The sequence below is a fragment of the Strongylocentrotus purpuratus genome, unplaced genomic scaffold (genome assembly GCF_000002235.5).
Source record: "Strongylocentrotus purpuratus isolate Spur 01 unplaced genomic scaffold, Spur_5.0 spur5_scaffold_19, whole genome shotgun sequence".
NCBI lineage: Eukaryota > Metazoa > Echinodermata > Echinoidea > Camarodonta > Strongylocentrotidae > Strongylocentrotus > Strongylocentrotus purpuratus.
Window position 1 is genome coordinate 612,373 of NW_022145604.1, and position 22,308 is coordinate 634,680.

Below are 22,308 nucleotides of genomic sequence, written 5' to 3' on the forward strand. Positions count from 1 at the left end.
ATAAATAAGAATAAAATATATTCGTCTACATATGTAGTCTCATATTGACATGTTCATTATAACAAGAGGTAGACAGAGAGAGGGAGAGAGAAAGAAAGAGAATAAGAACGAAGAGACAGGCAGATTGGGAAAGAAATAAGAAGAGACAGGGAGAGATAGAGAGAGCGAGAGAAAGAAAGAGATATAAGCAGATACAGAAAATGAGAGTGAGAAGATAGAGATAGAGGGGGAGGGGAAGAAGAAAGAGACAGGCAGATAGGGATATAAATAAGAAGAGACACGGAGAGAGAAAGACAGATAGGCAGACAGAGAAAGACAGAGGCAGGTTGAGATAATGAGAGTGAGAACAAGATAGAGAGAGGCAGAGAGAGGGGAGGAAGAAAGAGACAGGCAGATAGGGAGAGAAATAACAAGAGACAGGGAGAGATAGAGAGAGAGAGAGAGAGAGAGAAAGAAAGAGATAAGCAGATACAGAAAGTGAGAGTGAGAAGATAGAGATAGAGGGGGAGGGGAAGAAGAAAGAGATAGGCAGATAGGGATATAAATAAGAAGAAACACGGAGAGAGAAAGACAGATAGGCAGACAGAGAAAGAAAGGCAGAAAGAGAAAGTGAATCGTGATTGATGTCCACGCCATTATCATGTTCTGTGGGATTACGCAAAAGTGTACGTGTGGGACCAGGCTCATCTTCCTCGTCAGAGTCAGTCTCGCTCTCCTCTGAATCAGAGTCGGCTGTTGGAACAGGGTCCATCACAAGTTCTCGTACCTGATCAGCAGTGAAGAAGTCCCGTCTCCTCCTAATAGGGGCCATCCTAGCTCATCAGAATATTTGCAAAAGCAGTTTCAAAAACTCAATTTTTCTCGGAAAATGTCAATGTAAACAATGTCTGCGAAAGCGGTGCAATGAATGCGAAGCACGCGTTACTATTGTGTGTGTGTGCGTACAATAGAATTAAATGCGTTCCGTGTGTATTGTGAATGAAATGTGACTTGAGTCGAAGTTGGCAGCCCGCTGTACCGGTATGTTCCGCTAGCCGAACGTGGCGGGCAAAGAGTTAAACTGATTTTTCTGCTTTCCTCTATTTAGGTGAAGTCAGGGAGATGACAGCAATCAAGGTGAAACCAAGGTTGGACTTACATTACCACCTCGGAAATTAAACAAGTGACTTTGAGGAAGACTAAGTTTTTGGTAGCTAGCTGATATTGATCTGAAAGCGCGCTAGTACAACGTGTTACGTATTGCGAGTGTCAAGACGTCGCGTGGAACTTGCGTTAAAATTATGCATTTGTTGGCATTACGCACAGTTTTTGGAAACATTGCGTTTATCCGAAAATTTCAAAACTGTATTGTACGACGTTTAGAAGCTTCATTGACGGAATGGCATCTGGAGAAATTGAAACGAACAGAATGAAAGTTCTTGAGAAAGTGGAAGGATTTGAAGAGCGACGTAATACGTTGTTGTTTGGTTCCCGGAAGTTTCCGGTCGGAGGCTCGAACGTACCTGCTGAGACCGTGGTGTTTTTTCCTGGTGATGTACAGGTACGTATTGTGTGCACGTGTGTTGAGGTCTTAAAGTGTAACATGGTCTTAAAGGGATCGTTTAACAATGTTAAATCTGAGATACACGGCCCTACATGTTATCAGTGTCTGTGATATGGTGTAATATTGAAGCCCTAAAAAAAATTGCGCTACAAAATGATCAAGAAGTGCCTCAAAAAAGTAAAAAATCTTTGAGTGACCGGTTTTACCATACTCGTTTTCCCCAATAGACTGTAGTGTTTTGAAAACCGTCAGGCGAACGTTTTTCAAAATTTGTAATTCCAATCATAAATATCTTGATAATCAGACAGGTGATCGGCTTGTAAAAGTCATGGGGGTCCTGGCTGACCTAAAGGTTTATAATTATCATTGCATCATGAGCTAAATCCAGAATTTTGTTTCAGAATCTGAGACAAAGTTACCGGATCCCTTTAATAACACGACTCCCTACCTCCTGAAAAAATAGTCGCTGCGTGCGCGCGGCGCGTACGCACAGCTGTAGCTAGCTAGCTGTACATGATTGTATGTGTAATGCTCGCTCTCGCTTATGCTACGGTCACAAATGGTTCGTACGAACGATAATTTCGTACGAATCTCCCTGTTTTTCCATTGTCTTCTCGAATTTCCATTGTCTGAAAATCGTTCGTAATGGCATTTGTGACCGAGGCTTAAATTGGGCTAACTAGCTAGTTGGCAGCAATAATTCAACATCTTAAAAAAGAGGGGATTAAAGACCGATCAGAGCACATAGTTCCATGAGTAGGTATTTTTTGTTTATCCCATACACAAAACGTTGCCAATATAGGAGGGAAAATGAGATAGAAAAGAAAAGGAAGAATAGAAAGACCCGGCCCCCCCCCCCCCCACTCAGTGTTATTTAGGGTACGCATATGCTCGTACGGCCCTTTTTTTGAAAGCACCCCCTATCTGAGGACTGCCAACATTTCCGAACCCCCCTTTCGCGGGCTTTTCGCGTGCTTTTCCTGCCTTGAAGACCCCCCTAAATCAGGAAAAATGCTCAATGTACCCCCCTTAATTCGGAATAATTTCTCAGGAGTCCAAAGAGATGAGAGAAAAAAAGAAAAACACCCCCTTTTTAAAGAAATCTCCGGGTGAAAAGTCAAATACACCCCTTTTTTTACAATTCTCGGGCCGGACTTTGTCGCACGAAAAGTACCCCTTTACCGGACATTTTGGCAACACGCATGCGGTCATTCCGACCTCTGAGTGGGGGGGCCGGGTAGAAAGAAAGTAAAAAGAGTTAAATAAAAACGAAGACACATAATTATTAAAAAAAAATTAATGGAAGAAATAAAGAATATGGGAAAAACGAACTACGAAAAAAAAGAAACATGAAATGTTTTATTAAAGAAAAAATGAAATGAAAGGAAAAGAAATAATATGAATGAAAGGAAGACGACAGAAGAAGGGAAACTATTCTTTTTATTTTATTTCTTTTATTCATTTTCAGTTCTGAATACAAAAAAAACATCAGTATACACTAAAACATACATAAAGAAATATGAATATATTTTAAACAGAACTGGCCAGTGCTCCAAGATAAACAAATGTTAATGCCTTGTGAGCGCTGACAATTAAGTAGATGTTCAAGCAAAATGCATACATTTGGGAGTACCTGATAATGCAAACGTACAGCAAACAGATTAAGAGAAGAATATTAGGTAGAAAGAATGAAACAAAATGCAAATGGCAAAGGACGGTGTTTCAAGTGCTGTGCAGAGCAGTGATATAACGAAATCTTTGCTATATAAGGTATAAAATTGTATTAAGACGAAGGGGATGGAAGAGAATTGGTTTGCGTCAAAAAAAGATTATAGATAAAAGTAGGAATAATAAGCAGGGCCCAGGGAATGACTTCAGTAAGGATGCGAGGTGCTGACAAGCAAGGAAAAAGTAGGAAAAACACAGATCCTAAGATAATAGGTCCTGTAAATTTGCCTGAGTGTGAAAAACGAAAACAAGTCATTATAAAAAAAAGGAATTATATAGAAAGAGAAAAGGGTCCTCGTCTCTTGACAAACGTAGGCCTAAAAAGAGTTTCTAATACACTGGCCAGGATAGTAATGCAGCTGTTTGATGTGCTATAGCTAGCTAGGTTTCAAAGTACAAAGTGCGTCTGCGAGCTCCACGTACGCATGTTTAACACAGGGACTATTTTTTCAGGAGCTAGGGAGTCGTGTTACACTTTAAGACCATGTTACACTTTAAGACCTCAACACACGTGGCGTGGGCTGGCGCTGCACTGGCCATTAGCTTTTTTAGGAAATTGAAATCGACTCGATTTGAGAGCAAGGCATCGTTTCACAAAACCGTTATTTTACTCTTGGATATTTTTACCAACATTCCATTGAAACGCAGGTTAAATTTAATACACACGTTTAACTTTAAAATTGACAGTTTCATGAAACGCTTGCCATGGCCAGCGCCATGCCAGCAGAAAGGCAGAATGAACAAAAAGCTGAAATTAGACTGATTTTGGCTTTCTGTACATTCTTGCACTTTGACCTAGTCTTTACTTCAAGTTCAATCAATCATTGAGGGCAAGATGTACAGCTTTAAAGTAGATATTCATTGATTTTAAAAACTAACTTTATTTTCATTATTGCAAAGTTGAAACTTTGATTCGACAAGGTTATCAAAATTCAATGCTTGGAAACATTCGAAGTAATGATTATTATAAATTACAAAACGCTTAAATACAGCCCCGGCATAGCACCTGGAGAGCTCTCCGAACGCTGCTGAGATGTGTGAGATCACAGTATGGACATGACTTGCACAAGCAGACGATGTCCCATGACATCTCACACTTTTTCAGTGCCTGTGTTTTCATCTTCTCTTGGGCTCTTTCTCTTACTTCACTACCCTCAGGCTAAATGTATAATCTATTGCCTCACTCTAAACCCCGCGCATGGTTTTATTTTGATGACAAATGCAGCGATACAAATATAAAGGAATCTGTCGCTTGTAAACAAAATAAGACGCCATTGTATATTCAGCTGCACACACCGGGGTATGTTCGGCGTTTCAAGAGGGAACAAATGCCGTCCTTAATATCATTCCGGGTTTTTTTCAATTTGAAAGTCTGGTATCTTTGATTTTTAATTAACCCCTATCCTGTGTATTTACAAGCAAAATATTGTAGTTATCAGAATCGCGTCATATCCCCTTTTGAATGGTTTGACATGCCATTACATTTATATACACTAAACTCATTATAATTTGAGAAATAATAGCTTTGCAATTATGTTCATTCTCTATGGGATGTCGTCTGCTTGGGCAGTGTTGGTCCATATAGTGACGTCATTAAAACATCGTTATTTTTCTGGCGAATCTCTCGTATATCCCAGCTGCTATGAAGGGGGTTGTATTTGTATTTTTATAAATCACCCGATATGTAGTTGATCTAAAACTTGTCCGATGGCCATCTGTTATCTTACCAGTTTCTAGTGATACATTAGTTGACATATTTGTGATTTTCTTTGAATTTCAACTTTAATAGTTGGCATATTATGTCTGTTTTTGTTGCTATTTTTGTTGTTATTGACTTTGTAGTTGTACATGTACATGCGACCGAAAACTGTCTCGCTAGGCCGATAACTGTCCCCGAAACGGTGAAAACTGAAATGAATATTGTCATGGCAATTCATGATATTTTTTCTGGAATTATAATATTTGCTTCATGATTTGAACAAGAAATGATAATGAATAAGAAGTAAAGAGTCCAAAAATAGGATTTTGTCTTAGGCCATTTAAAAAAAATATACATGTTTAGCGTCCCCGCCCGCTTCCTTTTGGGGGGCCGCCTCCTATTTTTTTGAATTTTTTTTTTTTATTTAAAAAAAAAAAAAAATTGTAAAGAAAAAAAACGTGAAAAACACTGCTAAAATGGATCTATTTCTGATTTTAAAAAAAAAAATTAAAAAATGTCGGCCGCCATCTTGAAAAATAGCCTGAATGTCAGGGAAAATTTTGAGCGGCCATTTTGAAAGAAGAAAAAAAAGGGCCTCCTCCTTCCTATTTTTCGAAAAAACAGCACGCTAAACATGTTTTTTTTTTATTTGGCCTTAAGTGGCCTAAAAAACCCCTCCTTTACTGGTATAGTAAAGGAGGGGGTAATCGACCGTCGACAGTTTTCGGCCGGTCTGTTGGATGCATGGTAAAATCCCTTTAAAATAATTTGTGATGATTCACTGTTTACAAACATTATGCAATTCAAAGTACATGTAATAGCTGTGGTGATCACCATGCAAATACCCAGATGATTTGCAAATTTTCATCTGATTAATGATAAATCTTGAAAAACTTGTATGGTTTGACTTTGATTGAATTCACAGAATTTTGAGAAGATCTTGAAGCACCACGAAGCTAATCAGAAATGGAAAGAATGGACATTTGAGAGCACCATCTGCACATTACAACAGAGATTTCCTCATGCCCAGATAGTGATGGTCACACCTTTTCGTCGAGTGGACGAGACTTTCAGTTGCTATGACAACTTCATGGAGATGGACATCCTCGGGTCACCAGTTAGCATTGAGTGTCATCATGCTTGGGAACACTTGAGACTTTTACTTCAAAATGCTTGGAAAAGCATTGGAGAAGAACAGGCACCCAATTCCATGGTAAGTAGTTTAAATAGTCTTAGAAACTTGCATGAAAATCTCGACAATATAAACTTACACTTTTGTGAATCATTAATGACAAGCAATTGTACATGAACAAAAAATTGTGCTTGGCAAACATGTAGTACTCATGGTTGGGGGGGGGGGGGGGACTATGAATGTAACTCACTCGCTATTTATTAGCAAAGCTTCTTTGACTTTAAAGTTTTTTTTTCCATTTCAGGGAAAGAAATATATGAATCATCAAAAAGATCACATTATGCATTGTGTTTTTTAAACTATGGTTTATTGTTGCGTTTTGCTCTGATGAATGCTGGGTCTGTGTTAGCATTATTCAAGTGATACATGTAGTTGAATAATTCAGTTTTTGTGTACTTTTCATGTTTTTCTTTTTCATTATCCCTTTTGATTTCTATAAAGGTTGAAGCAGGTACAATTGGAGACATTTTGACGGAGTCATCACTAACGCTGATCGGTTTCAGCAAAGGCTGTACAGTTCTCAATCAGCTTATGTATGAACTAGAAGATGCATGCTCTAACAAAGCCGTACTTGCCTTTATCAGAAGAATCGAGGCCCTCTATTGGCTCGATGGAGGTCATGTAGGGACTATCCCAACGTATGTTACAGATGACAACGTCTTAAGAGAGATCTCCAAACTTAAGGTAGGATGGTATTTTCAGAAATATTAGCAAAGCAAGTCCAAGGTACAACATCGTGGTGACTCATAGGCCTACTATTCAAGTATTTTGCTAAATAGCAATGAAAACAGACATGATAAAGATTTGTGTCTTGCCCTAATCGCAGTAATCAGAGTAATGTTGTGTTTGGGATCGGTGTGTTTGTAGTAATTGCAATATCGAGAGGTACATAAATAAAGAGGTGGTGAGACTTGTATCTTTAAGCGTAGTATACATGAGTATAATTCATTAACTCTAAAAACCATGAGTCACATAGTTCAGATTCAATATATATTCACAAGTTGTAAAGCAGCCAAGATCTTAGGTGTGACTGAGCTTGGTGATGGTCTGAACTCCTCTCCCCTTTCATGAGGGATGCACACTCGTTATATTCCCAAGTTCATTCTCACTTTCATCTACATGTAGCTAACACATGTAATCTGTTCTGGGAAATCATATACTATTACTGAGGGGGTGTAGACTTGTACTTCCGTTACATAACAGTAAATGGAAAGAATGAACAGGGAGACGAAATGAGACGATATAAGCGAAAGCTAAAAAAAAAAAAACAAGTGTAAGATTAATGAGCTGTGATTGGCTCACATAAAAAGATGTCAAGCCAGCAGTTTACTGACAACAGGTTGTAGCGATGCTAGCTAGAATAACTCACAGCATTGGGTTAGTGAGCTGAATATAGGCAGCTTCCAGTTCACTTACCACATTGTGCCGACAGAATGTTTCAATTTTGCAGTACCAATCATCTCATATAGCTATCAACATCGTCATCAGTTATTATTAACATACTGTACATGTACTTAGTAGTATGTTGAACTGGTATTTTGGACTTTCTCAGGAGCTATTTGTTGAGATTTCTTCGCCAATATTCATGATAGTATTTGGGTTACTCCTTATCGTTTTATTGCAAGACATACTGCCATACCAAAATGTCAATGTTAGTACTTGGAAGTTAGAAATTGAATATACTGTTATGTAAAAGTAGTACTAGGCTACACCCCTCTCATACCTGCCAACCACCCCGATTTAGGCGGAGTTCCTCCGCATTTTTCATACCAACTCCGAATTCCGAGTGCATGCCTCAAAACTCTGATTTTTTTTAATTTTAAAATATTTTTAAAACAAACGACTGTTGCATAAGACTAAAGCATAACACAGCACTGATAACCAGATCACGCCGACATCCGCGCTCGCGCTCATAGAAGATATTGCATAGTAACTGCATGCGTATAGCCCACGTGCATATAAACACTGTATACATGTACATGTACATTGGCGTGTTTTCTTCAATGCTTGTGCGATGACTGCGATCGTGGAAGCTTGTTATTTACCGGACTTCCTCAGATTTATTTTGGATTACTACTACTATATTCTTCTTCTTCGTTGATTTCTCCATTTTTGAAGGACGAAATGGGTAAGACTCGTGCTGTTAATAATCAGAAGTATAAGAAAGAATACGGGAAACAATTTCCAGTTGCAGAATCAGCACTCGGACTTCAACACGCATTTTGCATTGTGTGTTCGGCCGACTTCAGTATCAACCATGGGGGAATGAATGACATTCAGAAACACATGAACTCAAAGAAACATAAAGCTTTCAGCGAAATTAAGGACAAGGCTCGTCCAATATCAACCTTGTACATCAGCTGGATTGGTTGGTTCCAGTAGCCAGTAATTCTGAATCTTTCTACCTTTGCAAAATAGGGCTCCTAACTGAGGTGGGTAGTGAAACATGTGGTTTTGTGAGTGTTCACATTTTGATGTTTCAAAAATTGTTTATGTGTGGGGCGAAAAGGTTGAAGGAAAAGGCCTATTTGCACCATTAAAATGGAGAGAAAAAAAATAGACCCTAAAGTCATGTGTACCCCCCCCCCCCCAATCTACGGGCTACTACCCCAATCCTTCAGTGGTTCGCGACCTCGTAGTCCATCCAGAAAAATTTACTCCTAATTTCTCTTGTCTCAGGTTGGCAGGTATGCTCTCTCAGTGATATCACTCAGTATGCCCCAATACAGATACGACCCACCAACCAGACCCCCCTTCCAGAACACTTGTTTAATAACTTAATCCCAGCCAAATATACCCAAATTGTATACCTCTGATAAGAACCTTCAAAACAAAAGACTTCCTGTCTCCCTCCCAATAATTAAAGCCCCTTTTGTTAGATAAGACCCTTTCCAGAACAGATTACATGTGTTTAATAGCTAGATGACAGTGAGAATAAACTTGGGAATAGAATGAGTGGGCATCCTTCATGACAGAGGGGAGGAGTTCAGACCATCACCAAGCTAGCACCTATACTTTGGCTGCTCTAGATCTTGCGAATATATATTGCAACTGGTCTACATGTATGTGACTATCGATTTTAGAGTTAATAAACTATACTCTTGTATATTACACTTCAAAGAAAGTCTCAGCACCTCTTTATTGATGTACATGTACCTCTTTATATTAAAAAAAATGTAACTACACACACGCCGATCCCAAACACAACAATACCAGATGGAGTCATTATTTATATCGCTTGAAATGTATGCAGTAATACCTTTAAATGCTCTTTAAGATGGCATGAATACCACAATTCTCTGCTCAAGACTAATTTGTTGAAAGTGAATGTTCACCATATTCTTTTATTTCTGTTTAGGCTACCTTCTATGTTCATGTCACCCCCTACCAAGTGAATGTTCACCATATCCTTTTATTTCTGTGTAGGCTACCTTCTATGTTCATGTCACCCCCTACCAAGTGAAGGACGAAGGGCGTCCTCACATAGGCGAAGAGCACCTTCAGTTCATATCCAAACTGATGCAGTACGGAGCGGACATCAAAAGCACGCTACACTTCAGGGACGAAAGCAGGTCGTTAAAGAAACACTTTGAGGTCATCAAACTATTCTGAGGGCAATCTGAGGACTCCTGTTTCAGGCCCTATGCTGTAAGTACATGTACCACAAATGAGACCCAGTTTAAAGGTACTATGTCCCATTCGCAGGCCCCAAAAAATGAAGAAGTTAAATTCCAACGGCATTTGAATTGAGAACTTCCCTAAAAAAAGAGGGCTTTAAAATGTCTTTAAGTGGGAAAATAACGACTATTAGTTGTCATATCGACTTTAGAGCTATATAACCAGTAAGTAATAGTCTGATTTTCAGACCATTGTACTGAATGGTCGTACGTTTTATGCTGCACAAAGATTCAATCATTTTAATTTAGGTCATTACAAGAAGTAGGTTATTGATGTAGACAAATGCTCATGTACCCTTTACAGCTCATTTTATGTATGCTATTACCAAAGAAGAGAAAAGCCAGTCAGTCACTCAATAGTGTGTGACAGTGAAGTCTATCAAGTAAACAGGTTTCCTTGCATAATTTGAATATTAGGACACTGCTAACGTTTAAATTGTACAGATAGGACATACATGACATATTCCTAATTTCTGCAAAGTTCTACAGAATTTGATGTTGGCTGCAAAAGGGACATACGGTAGTATCTTTAAACTACCTTTTGAAAATTTGATATGCAAATTCTGTTATCATATTCTGTAACAGTAATGTGACTGAATTTCTAGACATTGTCTTCAGAAGTGTTGATTGTTACTCTAACTTTTTGTTCTCTTAAAGCACTGGTGACATTTGCTTGTGGCTTAATTTCATCAAAGCTTTTGTTTTAGGATTACAACTAGAGTTTATGTTAAGTTTGGTATTGAGGTTCAGGCATTACATAGGGATAGTCAAGATCAAATTTGGTTTGTTTTAGGGATTGACCATGAAGGAATTGAAGCCAGAGCATGTGTTGTATGTATGGCATGATTGTGATGGAAAATTGCTGAGTGAGATAAATAAATCCTTACTTGATGATTCCTCAAAATGAAATTTAAAAAGGGCATTGTGTAGTCAACCAGAAGCAGTAAATGAACTTGATATTAAAAAAACTGGCAGGTGAAGTTTGAAGAAAATATGATTTAAATCGTGACTGTTCTTTAACCTTCTGTTTCCAGATTCTTGATGGAAGACACATGATTGAGCGAGCATTCCAGATTGGTCAGACCCATCAAAGATCATTCAGTGCAGCCAGGGACCGGTCTTACCCATCAAAGATCATTCAGTGCAGCCAGGGACCGGTCAGACCCATGAAAGATCATTCAGTGCAGCCAGGGACCGGTCAGACCCATCAAAGATCATTCAGTACAGCCAGGGACCGGTCAGACCCATCAAAGATCATTCAGTGCAGCCAGGGACCGGTCAGACCCATGAGCAGTTACAGAGTCCATTCTTAATCTAAGGCTTGAGGTTTGCGTACATTTAACGTATTGGATACTCATTGATTTTGATATACATGTACGTTATTCAGACAGCCATAAAAAGTAAATCATTCAATTAATAGTGGAATTGGAGAAGTAATAGCCGAGTTTGATGTTGATTTAGGTTTAAATCATTATAGTTGTGTACTTCTTAAGTATTTTATCATTCCATAGTAAATATTCTGTATTTAACAACTCAGAAAAACTTCTTCTCACAAAGTATCTAGATCATCAAGTTGCGTTATTGCCAATAGCACTTCTTATATTCATTATATTCATATGCTAAATTAGTTATTATTTATTCCATGTATCTTTCATGGGAAGTTTTCATTGTAAAGGAAACTAAATTTGCCAAAGAACTTCTTAAGGGTATGGTATTTTCCAGACCTTATGGTGTTAGGTTTACAATTTTGGTTTTAGATAATGTTCCAAAATAGGGTAATGGTTACGTACAACTGTACATGTACATGTAGGTGTTGCCTTTGGTCCAGGGTTCATGTAAAAAATTTGTGGCGTCCTCCACATGATGCGTGAATCTGATAAAGTTCACAAACGCTAATCCACATCAATGCCATGTTAGGTTCGTCAAGACTAGTCATCTCCAATCAACAAACAAATTCAGGCCTGTTGTAGCTGTACAATATCTTTGAACAAACTTTTCCTGAAACTGCTGTAACAAAGCAACTTCAACTGTACTGGTTTCACTTGAATACTAAAGCCTGCTTAATACAATCATGACAAATCCTAGTTAACCTTCATCTAACAGGCAGTCTTCAGCCCTTGTACGCCAGGTAATTAAGGAGCCTCCTCTTTGATCGAACGTATCGCTCTCTTCTCTTTGTCTTCCACACTGTAAGAGTCCTAGACCTTGACAAAATGTCTATTTCTTGCCCCTAGTCAAACCTACCTGTTATGTCTTCTTTCTCATTTTGAATAATGATGAATTGAAGTATTAATAATTTTTTTTCTTCATGTTGGAATAGTTACCTGAAGAAGTTGCAGGACTTTCACCATTTTGTGATGATCGTCTATTGTTCATCCTTTAGTTCATACGTTGAAGCATCTTGTTTGGGCGTCAACCGGTCATGTCCGAGGACGCTCATGATTGCCCATTTCTGCTTGTGGACATGCTTAAACATTTCGTGCACAGAATTCCAGCATGTCTTCACCGACTGGATGAGTTTGTGCTTGGGTAAGTTATGTTGCTCCTGCTTAGCACTCAATGACTTGCTGGCAATTACAGAGTGCCTAAAGTGGCCAACAAGTCTCGAAGTGGCCGCCATACAGGTCTCTGGGGCTTCAAAGTCTAAATCTTTTTTAGTTCCAGGAGAACATATACAGTCACCTTACTACGATGTGACAAACAATTATTGATAGCCAAAATAACAGCATCAACAAATATAATTTTGCCAAAGTCGTTGAGATGCAGTCAGCCATATTCACATAAATCCTCTAATCTATCAAACAAATTACACTGTATGATACAATTTACAGTTCTCACCAAAGAGCATGCTAAATTGTTCAGTTTGATATTGTAATAAACGCTGTTTGCATAAAGGTCCTCAGAGTCCCATCTGGGCAAAATAGCATTACAAATGATTAACGCTGATAGATATAGTTCCCACACTGTATTATAAGGTAATCAATAATGTTCTACATCAGCATCCCACACATTCCTGTTCAGATTGTTAGTTCCTACATGTCAAAAACAACATCAACGCCAAAATATGCTTGTGTAATGGTTTCTATACTCATGTACAAATTTTGTGATTGTGGAAGGAGTTTCAGGAGCTGGTCCTCCCCCTGTCAATCTCCTTCCCGAACTCCACATGCTCCACTCGTTCTTCGCCACCAGCTTCATGCGTTTCCATTGCTCCTTGACCTCTTTTAATTCTCTCCTATGTCCATGACGAGCTTGGAACATCAGGTGGATGCGGCTCCACTCAGTGTTCTTTGCCACATTGGCCTCATAGTCGTTCTTCTTATTCTCGATGACCTCTACACTTTCTGCTAATAATTCCAGAAGATAGTGTTTCTCGATTGCATCCCAATTTGCCTTTCTTTGCTTCCTACTAGACTCTGCTATTGTGAGCTACCTGTAGACTTACGGTAGTTCTAATTTTAAGATTAATATTGCGCAGTCTCTCTGTTTCGTTGCATCCTCTCGTAGAAGGCGGCGAATGGGTTCTCTTTTGGAGTGTCCCCATACTCTGCCTTCAGCTCCTCCACTGCATCTACTGCCGTCTGCAAGGACTTTCCTCACTTGTGTAAATGCTGGTCCAGTTGTGGGTGGCACTTCCAGTTGGGCGGACAGGTTAAGTGGGGCTTCAAACGTGAGCTCTGCCTCTCTCCGTTCCGTTGCATTCGCTTGCAGATTTCCATTTGGATCGAGAACACAATAAACAAACAAAATTTGAGTCAAGTTTCATCAGTGAAATCCTCATCCTCTGAAATCTCCGCCCCAGAAATCTCTGCATCCTCCCAAGTCATTCTTGTAATCCGAGTAGGTGCTTTCATGTATCTCTGCATTCTCAGATTGCCTGGGGAAAAAAAATCCATGTTTGTGCCGTAATTCTGATATACGCCAGAAACGTACTGCACATGAGGAATATACTGCGCAGATGATGCAGCAGCTCTATCATGCTGCAGCTGGCCCTCAATAACCATCAGCTTGATTGAGATAAGGTGTCTTAAGCCTTTTTGTTGCTTGGACACCTCCTTGCCCATGTTGACAACACATTTAGATAGGTTGAGGTGTTGTTTGCGCATAGTATTCAGAAACTGCCTCATTTCTCGCACCAGGACATACTGCTCCTCCCTACATCTTGCCTGCTTGTTCAGGAGGTCAACAGCGTTACGCTGAAGGGGACTTGATCCAGATCCCTGCAAGTGGGTCAAACAGAAGGGAATATTAATGTGTTTGACAGTTTTGCTATCACTGTTAGCCTTTGCAGGTTTATCGCTCCGCTCCCCCGTAGAGGTAGCGGACTGAGCCGCTGGCTTACCCCCGCCTGTGGCGGCCTGGGAAGCGGTTGCCGATGCGGTGGTACAACCTGTAGTGGTTTTACCACCGGCCGATTTTGACGTTGATTTTTCCATGAAAAAAGCCTTTCTATCCACCGATGGAGTGTTTGATAGAAGCTACAAGGGATAATTTGGCAAACTATTGTTAAAAAAACGCTACTACGAAGACGAGTCCAAATTTGTTTGAGGAGAACAAATTCCGAAAACGGGACTCAGTGAGACGCCATTTGCAAGCTGTAATGTAATCTCATACGGTATCACGTAGTAAAATGTTAAAATGAATAGCAGAAGAATGCCATACACTGACAACAATCTACATGCCAATGATGGAATGGACATATAAAATACTGGCAATGGATAGGAATACGACCTTCCTGATTTATTTTGTTAAACACTGATGGTAAACTTCATTTTAATAGCTGGTACATGTATGTGCTTTGACATTAATCTGTGACTTTCTATAAAGCAAGGTACTGTCATAAATAAACATTCTTGAAGCTAAAAAATGACTACACCACTGGATATGCCTAGCATCAGGTATACGGTATCTGAAGATTTAGTCTTTCATGGAAAAATTCATTGTCCCATAACTTTGAACTGTTGATCTTATACAAGATAAGATAAGATAAGATAAGATAAGATAATTTATTGTCATGTAAAAAATACATAAAATTTGCCTTCGGACATTTAAAAGGTGCTTTACATGTACATACAAATATAAATATATAAATACAGTGGAAAATCTAGATGTCAATAAACAGTGCGGAAATAAATGAAGTAAATAATGAGTTTATATTTCACACCTCAATTTGTTTGTAGATTGGGCCTTCAGGATCTACCACATCCTGTTCAGTCAGAGTGTCTGGCAGGTCCCCCGATGAGAATTTCTTCTCGTTGTAACCTTTGATGTCTTTATGCAGGGAGGCTGCAGTGGACTTTATCGGCTTGGCTACACAAACTGCGAGAGTCTGACCAGCTGTTAACAAATATTACAGATAAATTATAACATAAAAAATGTGCAAGGCTCTTTCTTGCAAGAAGGGGGGGGGGGAGAAGATGGTTAAATTTGTTGACCCCTCCCCCCCCCTCCCCCCCCCAAAAAAAACAAAAAAAACACAACAACAACAACAATTAATAATAATAATTATGCAGCACATTTCTATACCAAAGAATAATGCTCATACCGATTGATATACATGTAGATATTACCAAAATAATAGTTTAGAAAATTGATCAATTTAGTTGTGGCAGAGTGACTGCAGGCTATCTGTGAATATCAATATTAAACTTGACACAATATAGAGTATTGAAGATATAAGGAGGAGAAAAAGCTAGGAAATGCACTGCTATGATTACTAACCTGAATATTTCTTTCGACAGGCTACAGAAAAACTGTGGTCGCAAGCTTTCCTGTGGATATCTTGTAGCAGTTCCTTTTTTTGTTTAGTTTGCCTCCTGTGATTGGCCAATCGATACCTTGTCTCTTCCATCTGCCACGAGTCTTCTCCATCTTGCTGATGGTAGATTCTTGCCTGAGTAATGTGAAAAGAAAAGCCCAAGAAATGCACTGCTATGATAACTAACCTGAATATTTCTTTCGACAGGCTACAGAAAAACTGTGGTCGTAAGCTTTCCTGTGGATATCTTGTAGCAGTTCCTTTTTTTGTTTAGTTTGCCTCCTGTGATTGGCCAATCGATACCTTGTCTCTTCCATCTGCCACGAGTCTTCTCCATCTTAATGATGGTAGATTCTTTCCTGAGTAATGTGAAAAGAAAAGCCCAAGAATTAAATCCAGGAAAGGGTAAAACTTTACAAAAGGATTGTCCTCTTCAGAAAATAAGGAAGCCCCTACAATGGCTGGGTTAATCAAATTTGAGAACCTTCCTTTAAGCCTACTGCCAATGGGGCGTGGACAGAACAAATTTGTCCAACTAATGCGAATGGCACTAATACATACATGTTATTTTTATACATTTTAACAGTTTTTAATTTAATCTTCTTCTTCACTGAGGGCCTCATCAAAGTAATGAATCGATTTTCTCTCTTAGTGGAGCCTCTTCCTTCCCTTCGTGACCATATAGGTTGTTGTGTGCACTTCTACTCGTGAGATCTGGAAAAACCCTGTATACGGCCCTCATACTTTAACCATTACTTCTAGGGGATCTAATGTATCGTTCTTTATCGTCAGAGATGGTTTCTTTTCTTTTACACACAGGGCCTTCCTCCAGCTCTACCGCGTCCTCCATTCACTTGGGATTTAGGGTTGAACCATGTTTTCTAAAAGCCTCGGACTTCTCCATCGAGAACATTGGCTCGATCCACATTTATGATGTTGGAAGGCAAATTTGTGTTAATCTGCCTCGATCACTCTTTCTCCTGCAAGGACGGGAGAATCCTTAATGGCTGCCAAGACGAGAGTGAGAAACTCTTTGTGTTAGTCCTTTGTTGTCAATCCCACACTCGCCTGCGAAATTAACATTTAAAGCAGCCATAGAGTTGAATCGAGCTTTTTGAAATCCCCGATATCCTCCATCGAGGACGTTCCCCCGGTAAACATTTATGAGATTGGCAGGCAAATCTGTGTTAATCTGCCTGCCAATATCATAAATGAGTTTCTTCAGGGATCTAGAAAGGGAAAATATTATCGCTGTGTGAAATTTGACTGCCCACAATCTTTCATGTCCTGGTTATGGTAAGAAAATTGCCCATTGGATTGCATTCATTTAATACAAATCTCCCAGGTTTCTTATGAAATCTTTGCTTATTGAATTTGACTGTTGGCAGCTCTGAAAGGCAAGGCGAGGGTGAGAAATTCTTGTGTTAGTCCTTTGTTGTCAATCCCACACTTGCCTGCGAAATTCACATTTAATGCTGCCACTGGGTTGAATCTAGCTTTTTTAAATCCACAATATCCTCCATCGAGGACGTTCCCCCGGTAAACATTTATGAGATTGGCAGGCAAATTTATGTTAATCTGCCTGCCAATATCATAAATGAATTTCTTCAGGGATCTGGAAAGGGAACAAGATACCGCTGTATTCTTGACTGCTGCCAAGGCAAGGGTGAGAAACTCTTGTGTGAGGCCCTTATTGTCGATCCCACATTACCCAGCAAAACTCACATTCAATTGTGATTTTGGATTAAATCGTGCTTTGCGAAAACCTAGAAATCCTCCATCAAGGACATTGGCTCGATACACATTTATGATGTTCATAGGCAGTCCTGTTTGAAGGGTTGCTGGGTGCAGAATTTGCAAGCTCTCTGCAAGCTCGTCCACGTCATGGTATCCTGTCTGTATTATGGAACAATCTGAACCTACCATTCTGAAGCTTTGCATAGTTGGCTATGCTTGCCACAGATGATGAAGGAAGAAGGGTCACCTGCCTCGTGTACGTACATGTAGTAGGCCTCCTTCCCTGCCGTTCCTGTCTTCCCCGTTCCTGCCTCCGCCTAACACGTCCTGGTGTCCTGTTCTGGAACAAATTGAACCTACCAATCTGAAGCCCTGCATAGCTCGCTATGCTTGCCACAGATGATGATGGAAGAAGGGTCACCTGCCTCGTGTACGTAGTAGGCCTCCTTCCCTGCCGTTCCTGTCTTCCCCGTTCCTGCCTCCGCCTACCACGTCCTGGTGTCCTGTTCTGGAACAAATTGAACCTACCAATCTGAAGCCCTGCATAGCTCGCTATGCTTGCCACAGATGATGACGGAAGGAGGGTCACCTGCCTAGTGTACGTAGTAGGCCTCCTTCCCGGCCGTTCCTGCCTTCCCCGTTCCTGTCTCCGCCGACTACGTACACGTCCTGGTATCCTGTTCTGGAACAAATTGAACCTACGAAAGTAAACTGCATAAATTATTACTATCAGATCTCCTTTGGAAATATACTCTATTGACTACTAATGATGATGACATCAGAATTTATAAACATCGCTGGTATTTGGTCCTTGAAAAACACATTGTTTTTCTCCTGCCTTGCCACACATGGCGCAGTCCTGTTCGAAAGATTGCTGGGCGTGGAAATTGCAAGCTCTCTGAGCAACGCAATAGTTTGGTATGTGTTTACCTGTATCCTGTGTACATTCAAATTCAAAGAATACATACTTGGTATTCTTTGGTCGCTCATCCTTCAGAAGATCATTGGCACCTTCTTCTACCCCCTCTTGTTCATCATGTTGGTCTCTCAGCGTGAATGGATCTTTTTGTTGTATGTGGCTTTTATGCCCAGGATCGACAATACATCTGCATTTTTTGCACAGCGTTTGGCCGCAGATGTGTTCTTTGCCTCGCTTTTTTAATTGCCCCTTACTGCAGAGTGTTTGGCATATTTCACATTGGAAAAAACGCTCATATACCTTGTTTGCCCAATGTTTCTTGAAGCACCACTCGTTCTTAAAGTAGCGATTGCATTATTTGCATTGTTTGGACTCATCCTTTTCGGTAGTCAGAGGTCTGGCTACGTCTTAGAACATGAAGAGAATATTGAGCAAAATAGCCTTTTTCACACACAAAAAAATGGATCTTAATTTTCACAACAAATTTTTGAAATGAGTAAAAAATATTGGAAATGCAACTCATCTCTGCAATGCCAAAAACCATTGTAATAAAAACTTTTGTAAGTTATTTTCAACTCTTGGAAAACATCAATTTCTATCATGCATATCAACTCATTTACAAACTATATACCTGACACTGAGGTCTTCTGTCATATCTAGACATGATCTCAATGAATAGCATTTGAAGAACAGAGAGCACATACAAATGTTTGATCAGAATCACCCTCTTTTCCCGCGCAACCTTCATGTGCCGTCAGATTTAGCACCGGATGATACCATCATTGCCTGCACTCCAAATTTCACTGCAGTAGATACGCTCGGCAACACCAGTATCTTTACTTGATAAAGAGGTTGATGTACACGACATGTACAGACATCATGTAATGCGTAGTTGAATTCAAATATTCCATTACGTTTGCATTGAACTCCTTTTGCAGTTAATGCCAAACACCGACGAGATCTCAGGTTGATCAAAACCCTTCAATAAATCAGACATCATTTTGATCCCTTAGTCGCACTCCACCTAATTTACATTTATTTACACGAGATGATCATCAACGCACACATGACAAGTCAGTGAAGTAGCATACATTTCAGTATATAACAAACAAACAAACATTACAGTATATAAGATTTAAAGGCAAATATAATGCCTACAGTGTTGAAAATGGTGAACATCTGCTCACATTCTGACTCAAATCTACCGAAAATACATTTACATATTCTGGCTCTTAAAAAAAATATATACCTTCAAAGCCCTCCACGGCTTAAACCCAAATAAACTTGATAATACATTGCAGTATGTTTGTGTATCATGTGTCCTACCAATGCATGTGTAACTACTGTTCTCTCCTCTCTTGATGCAAAGTGCTTGCCTTTCATGCGCTCCATTGTTGCTTCACCTTTACGATACCCTGACTAGATTGTTTTGAAATCCTACAAAGGTTGGTTGAAGATCCTCCAGCAAGGCTTGTGGAAGGGCCAACCCTGGTGTACAGTAGCTTGTGGATTGATTAGATAGTCCGGATACGTCTTTCAACATGTAAAGAATATTGAGCAAAATAGCCTTTTTCAAAAAAAGAAAATATATCTTAACTTTCACTACAAATTTTTGAAATGAGTAAAACACTGGAAATGCAACTTATGACTGCAATGCCGAAAACCATTGTAATAAAAACTTTTGTAAGTTATTTTCAACTCTTGGAAAACATCAATTTCTATCATGCATATCAACTCATTTACAAACTATATACCTGACACTGAGGTCTGCTGTCGTATATAGACAGGATCTCAATGAATAGCATTTTAAGAACAGAGAGCACACTGTAGCTCGGAACCCAAAACCCGGACCCGGCCCGACCCGGGAATTTTCCAAATTTCTTAACGGGACCCGGAAAGGTCCGGTAACCCGGAAATAATATTGACTTTTACTACAAGTCTACTCTACAACACATCTTGTGTGACCTTCTGTCTACTGACCTGCTGTCTACCATGCAGCCATGATTCAAGACAGTTATAATAAGTCCCAGGTCAACATGCTTAGTCTAAACCACTCCCTAAGGCTAGGCATCACCACTTCTCAAAATACAGAAGTACACTCTCTGTCAGCTAGAGCCCCCATCCCACATTCTTTACTATGATTGGTCCGTTTTTCTGTCAATTAAAAACAAGCATGACATGCAGCGCCCATGCTACACATGACACTGAGATTTACATCAATTTGTTATGTGCTGGTCGCCTGGTAACCGATAACAAACAAAGGCCGCACACCCTGTTCTGAGAAACCACGTGTAATATTACACCACGCCGGGCGGCGAATTTTTTTTTCCCAAACAGGTTTACCTATGAGAGTAAAATCCTGCCTCCTGATTGGTTCAGAGGTATACGCGTCATGAATATTCACGAGCTGAGTTCACAGCACTGTGGCTGAGCTGCAGTACCTAGTATATGTATTACGCATGCGCGTGGACTTCAGTTTTGCTGGCCATTTAGGTGTACAAAATGTATGTGAGCTAGCTGTGGTGCGTGCGAGGCGATTTTTATTGGGGGTAGGGGGGGGGGGTCTGTTTGTGAACATTTCTGGTTATTCTGGTGCTTGGTTTATATAGTTTTACACTGCGGATTTTTTTTCTCAAAGAGTTCACTTACAGTACACACACTAATATTCCAATTTCACACATAGCCTATACATACAAACACTATCTTTCTCTCTCTCTCTCTCTCTCTCTCTTTCTCTCTCTCGCTCTCTCTCTCTCGCTCTCTCTCTCTCTCTCTCTCTCTATAAACACACACCCACCCACCCTCATGTATTTACAAACACATAAGCAACAAATGCACACACTAGCTGTCAAGAATACACAATAGACACACACAAGGGGTATGAATTATCTTATCAGGATGGTCCGACATGAGATGGTTGGATGTGGTTCAAAGCCACTGTGTTGCTCTGAGCATGATATCTTGACAAACATTTAATATTATCACCCGTAACTGAAACCAACACACAATTAATATCACGGTATTAGTCTCTTTTTTGTTCCACCAAGCTCATTTTTGCACCTTGCACAAATGCACTTCTCAACACGAAATATTTCACTAAATTTGTTTTGTTATTTTCACTCAAAATTAATTCAGCCATGCTCACTTTTAATCACTTCACTCATATCTTATTTAACATTGAATACAATGCAGTTGCATGGGTTGTTCTTTTATTTTGTTAACTCGGCAGAGGCCACGGTCATGTTCAAGCATTTACGCTTACAACATGTGGTCTCCTGCTTTTTCCTTTTGTATGAAACTTTTATTTTAACTAGAAACAAATTTTGTCAAACTTACATGTTATTCATTATATTTATTTGTATGTTTCTTTGTATTGATATGAAAAAGTGGAAATAAAACCAAACAAACAAACATATCAGTGGTTCTGGTTCCTTTGTGACAGATGAACCTGGCCAAAGAAAACAAAGGACATAAAGTAATATATACAGGCTCTACACATGTCAAAGACAAGCTTTTATTATTAATATGCATACCAAGTGCACATTACACTGATTCATCTCTTATTTAAACATGAATATCTGACTAAGTCCTTTTCAATCTTTATATCTTCAAACTTCTTTTCTCAAGATTATCTAACTTAAATCAGAATCAAAACAATATTTAAAGGACATACATTTCATTGCATTAATTTGAGCTTTCAACAATAAATACAAACAGCAGGTTCATAACCTTTGACCTACTTTCATGAATTTAAACTTGATATGACATGCACAAGATATGATTTTACATTTTCTGTTATTAAGATACAATCCCCACACACATTTATTTCACTGCCTCTGTCAACTAAATTTGAGACTCCATATATATTGCATGCATGTGTCACTGCTTTTGAGACTAATTCAGAATACATAATAACATAACCTACTGACACAATTTCAAAGCATTAAAATAAAAAATAAATCCCAATTTTAATTAAAACCTGAACTCTCACTATTTATTCTCAGATTCGAAATTAGACATGAACACTCTATGTGCAAGAATTTAGCATGACCTTT

The 22,308-nt window shown here is 39.3% G+C and overlaps 1 protein-coding gene across 1 annotated transcript; it reads left to right on the forward strand.

Moving 5' to 3' along the window:
- Window positions 1-1,247: 1,247 nt before the first annotated feature.
- LOC762422 (UPF0565 protein C2orf69 homolog) lies at window positions 1,248-11,430 on the forward strand. The gene is made up of 5 exons (XM_030989986.1): window positions 1,248-1,540; window positions 5,896-6,183; window positions 6,604-6,846; window positions 9,589-9,810; window positions 10,874-11,430. Exons 1-4 carry the CDS (start codon window positions 1,379-1,381, stop codon window positions 9,772-9,774), a joined length of 879 nt encoding a protein of 292 aa, XP_030845846.1. The 5' UTR covers window positions 1,248-1,378; the 3' UTR covers window positions 9,775-9,810; window positions 10,874-11,430.
- The last annotated feature ends 10,878 nt before the right edge of the window (window positions 11,431-22,308 follow it).

Excerpts from the sequence above, each read along its gene's own strand:
- LOC762422 (XM_030989986.1), top strand. The coding sequence starts at position 1,379 with ATGGCATCTGGAGAAATTGAAACGAACAGAATGAAAGTTCTTGAGAAA. Across the intron at positions 1,541-5,895 it reads TTTTTCCTGGTGATGTACAG|AATTTTGAGAAGATCTTGAA; the intron begins GTACGTATTGTG and ends TTGAATTCACAG. Across the intron at positions 6,184-6,603 it reads AACAGGCACCCAATTCCATG|GTTGAAGCAGGTACAATTGG; the intron begins GTAAGTAGTTTA and ends ATTTCTATAAAG.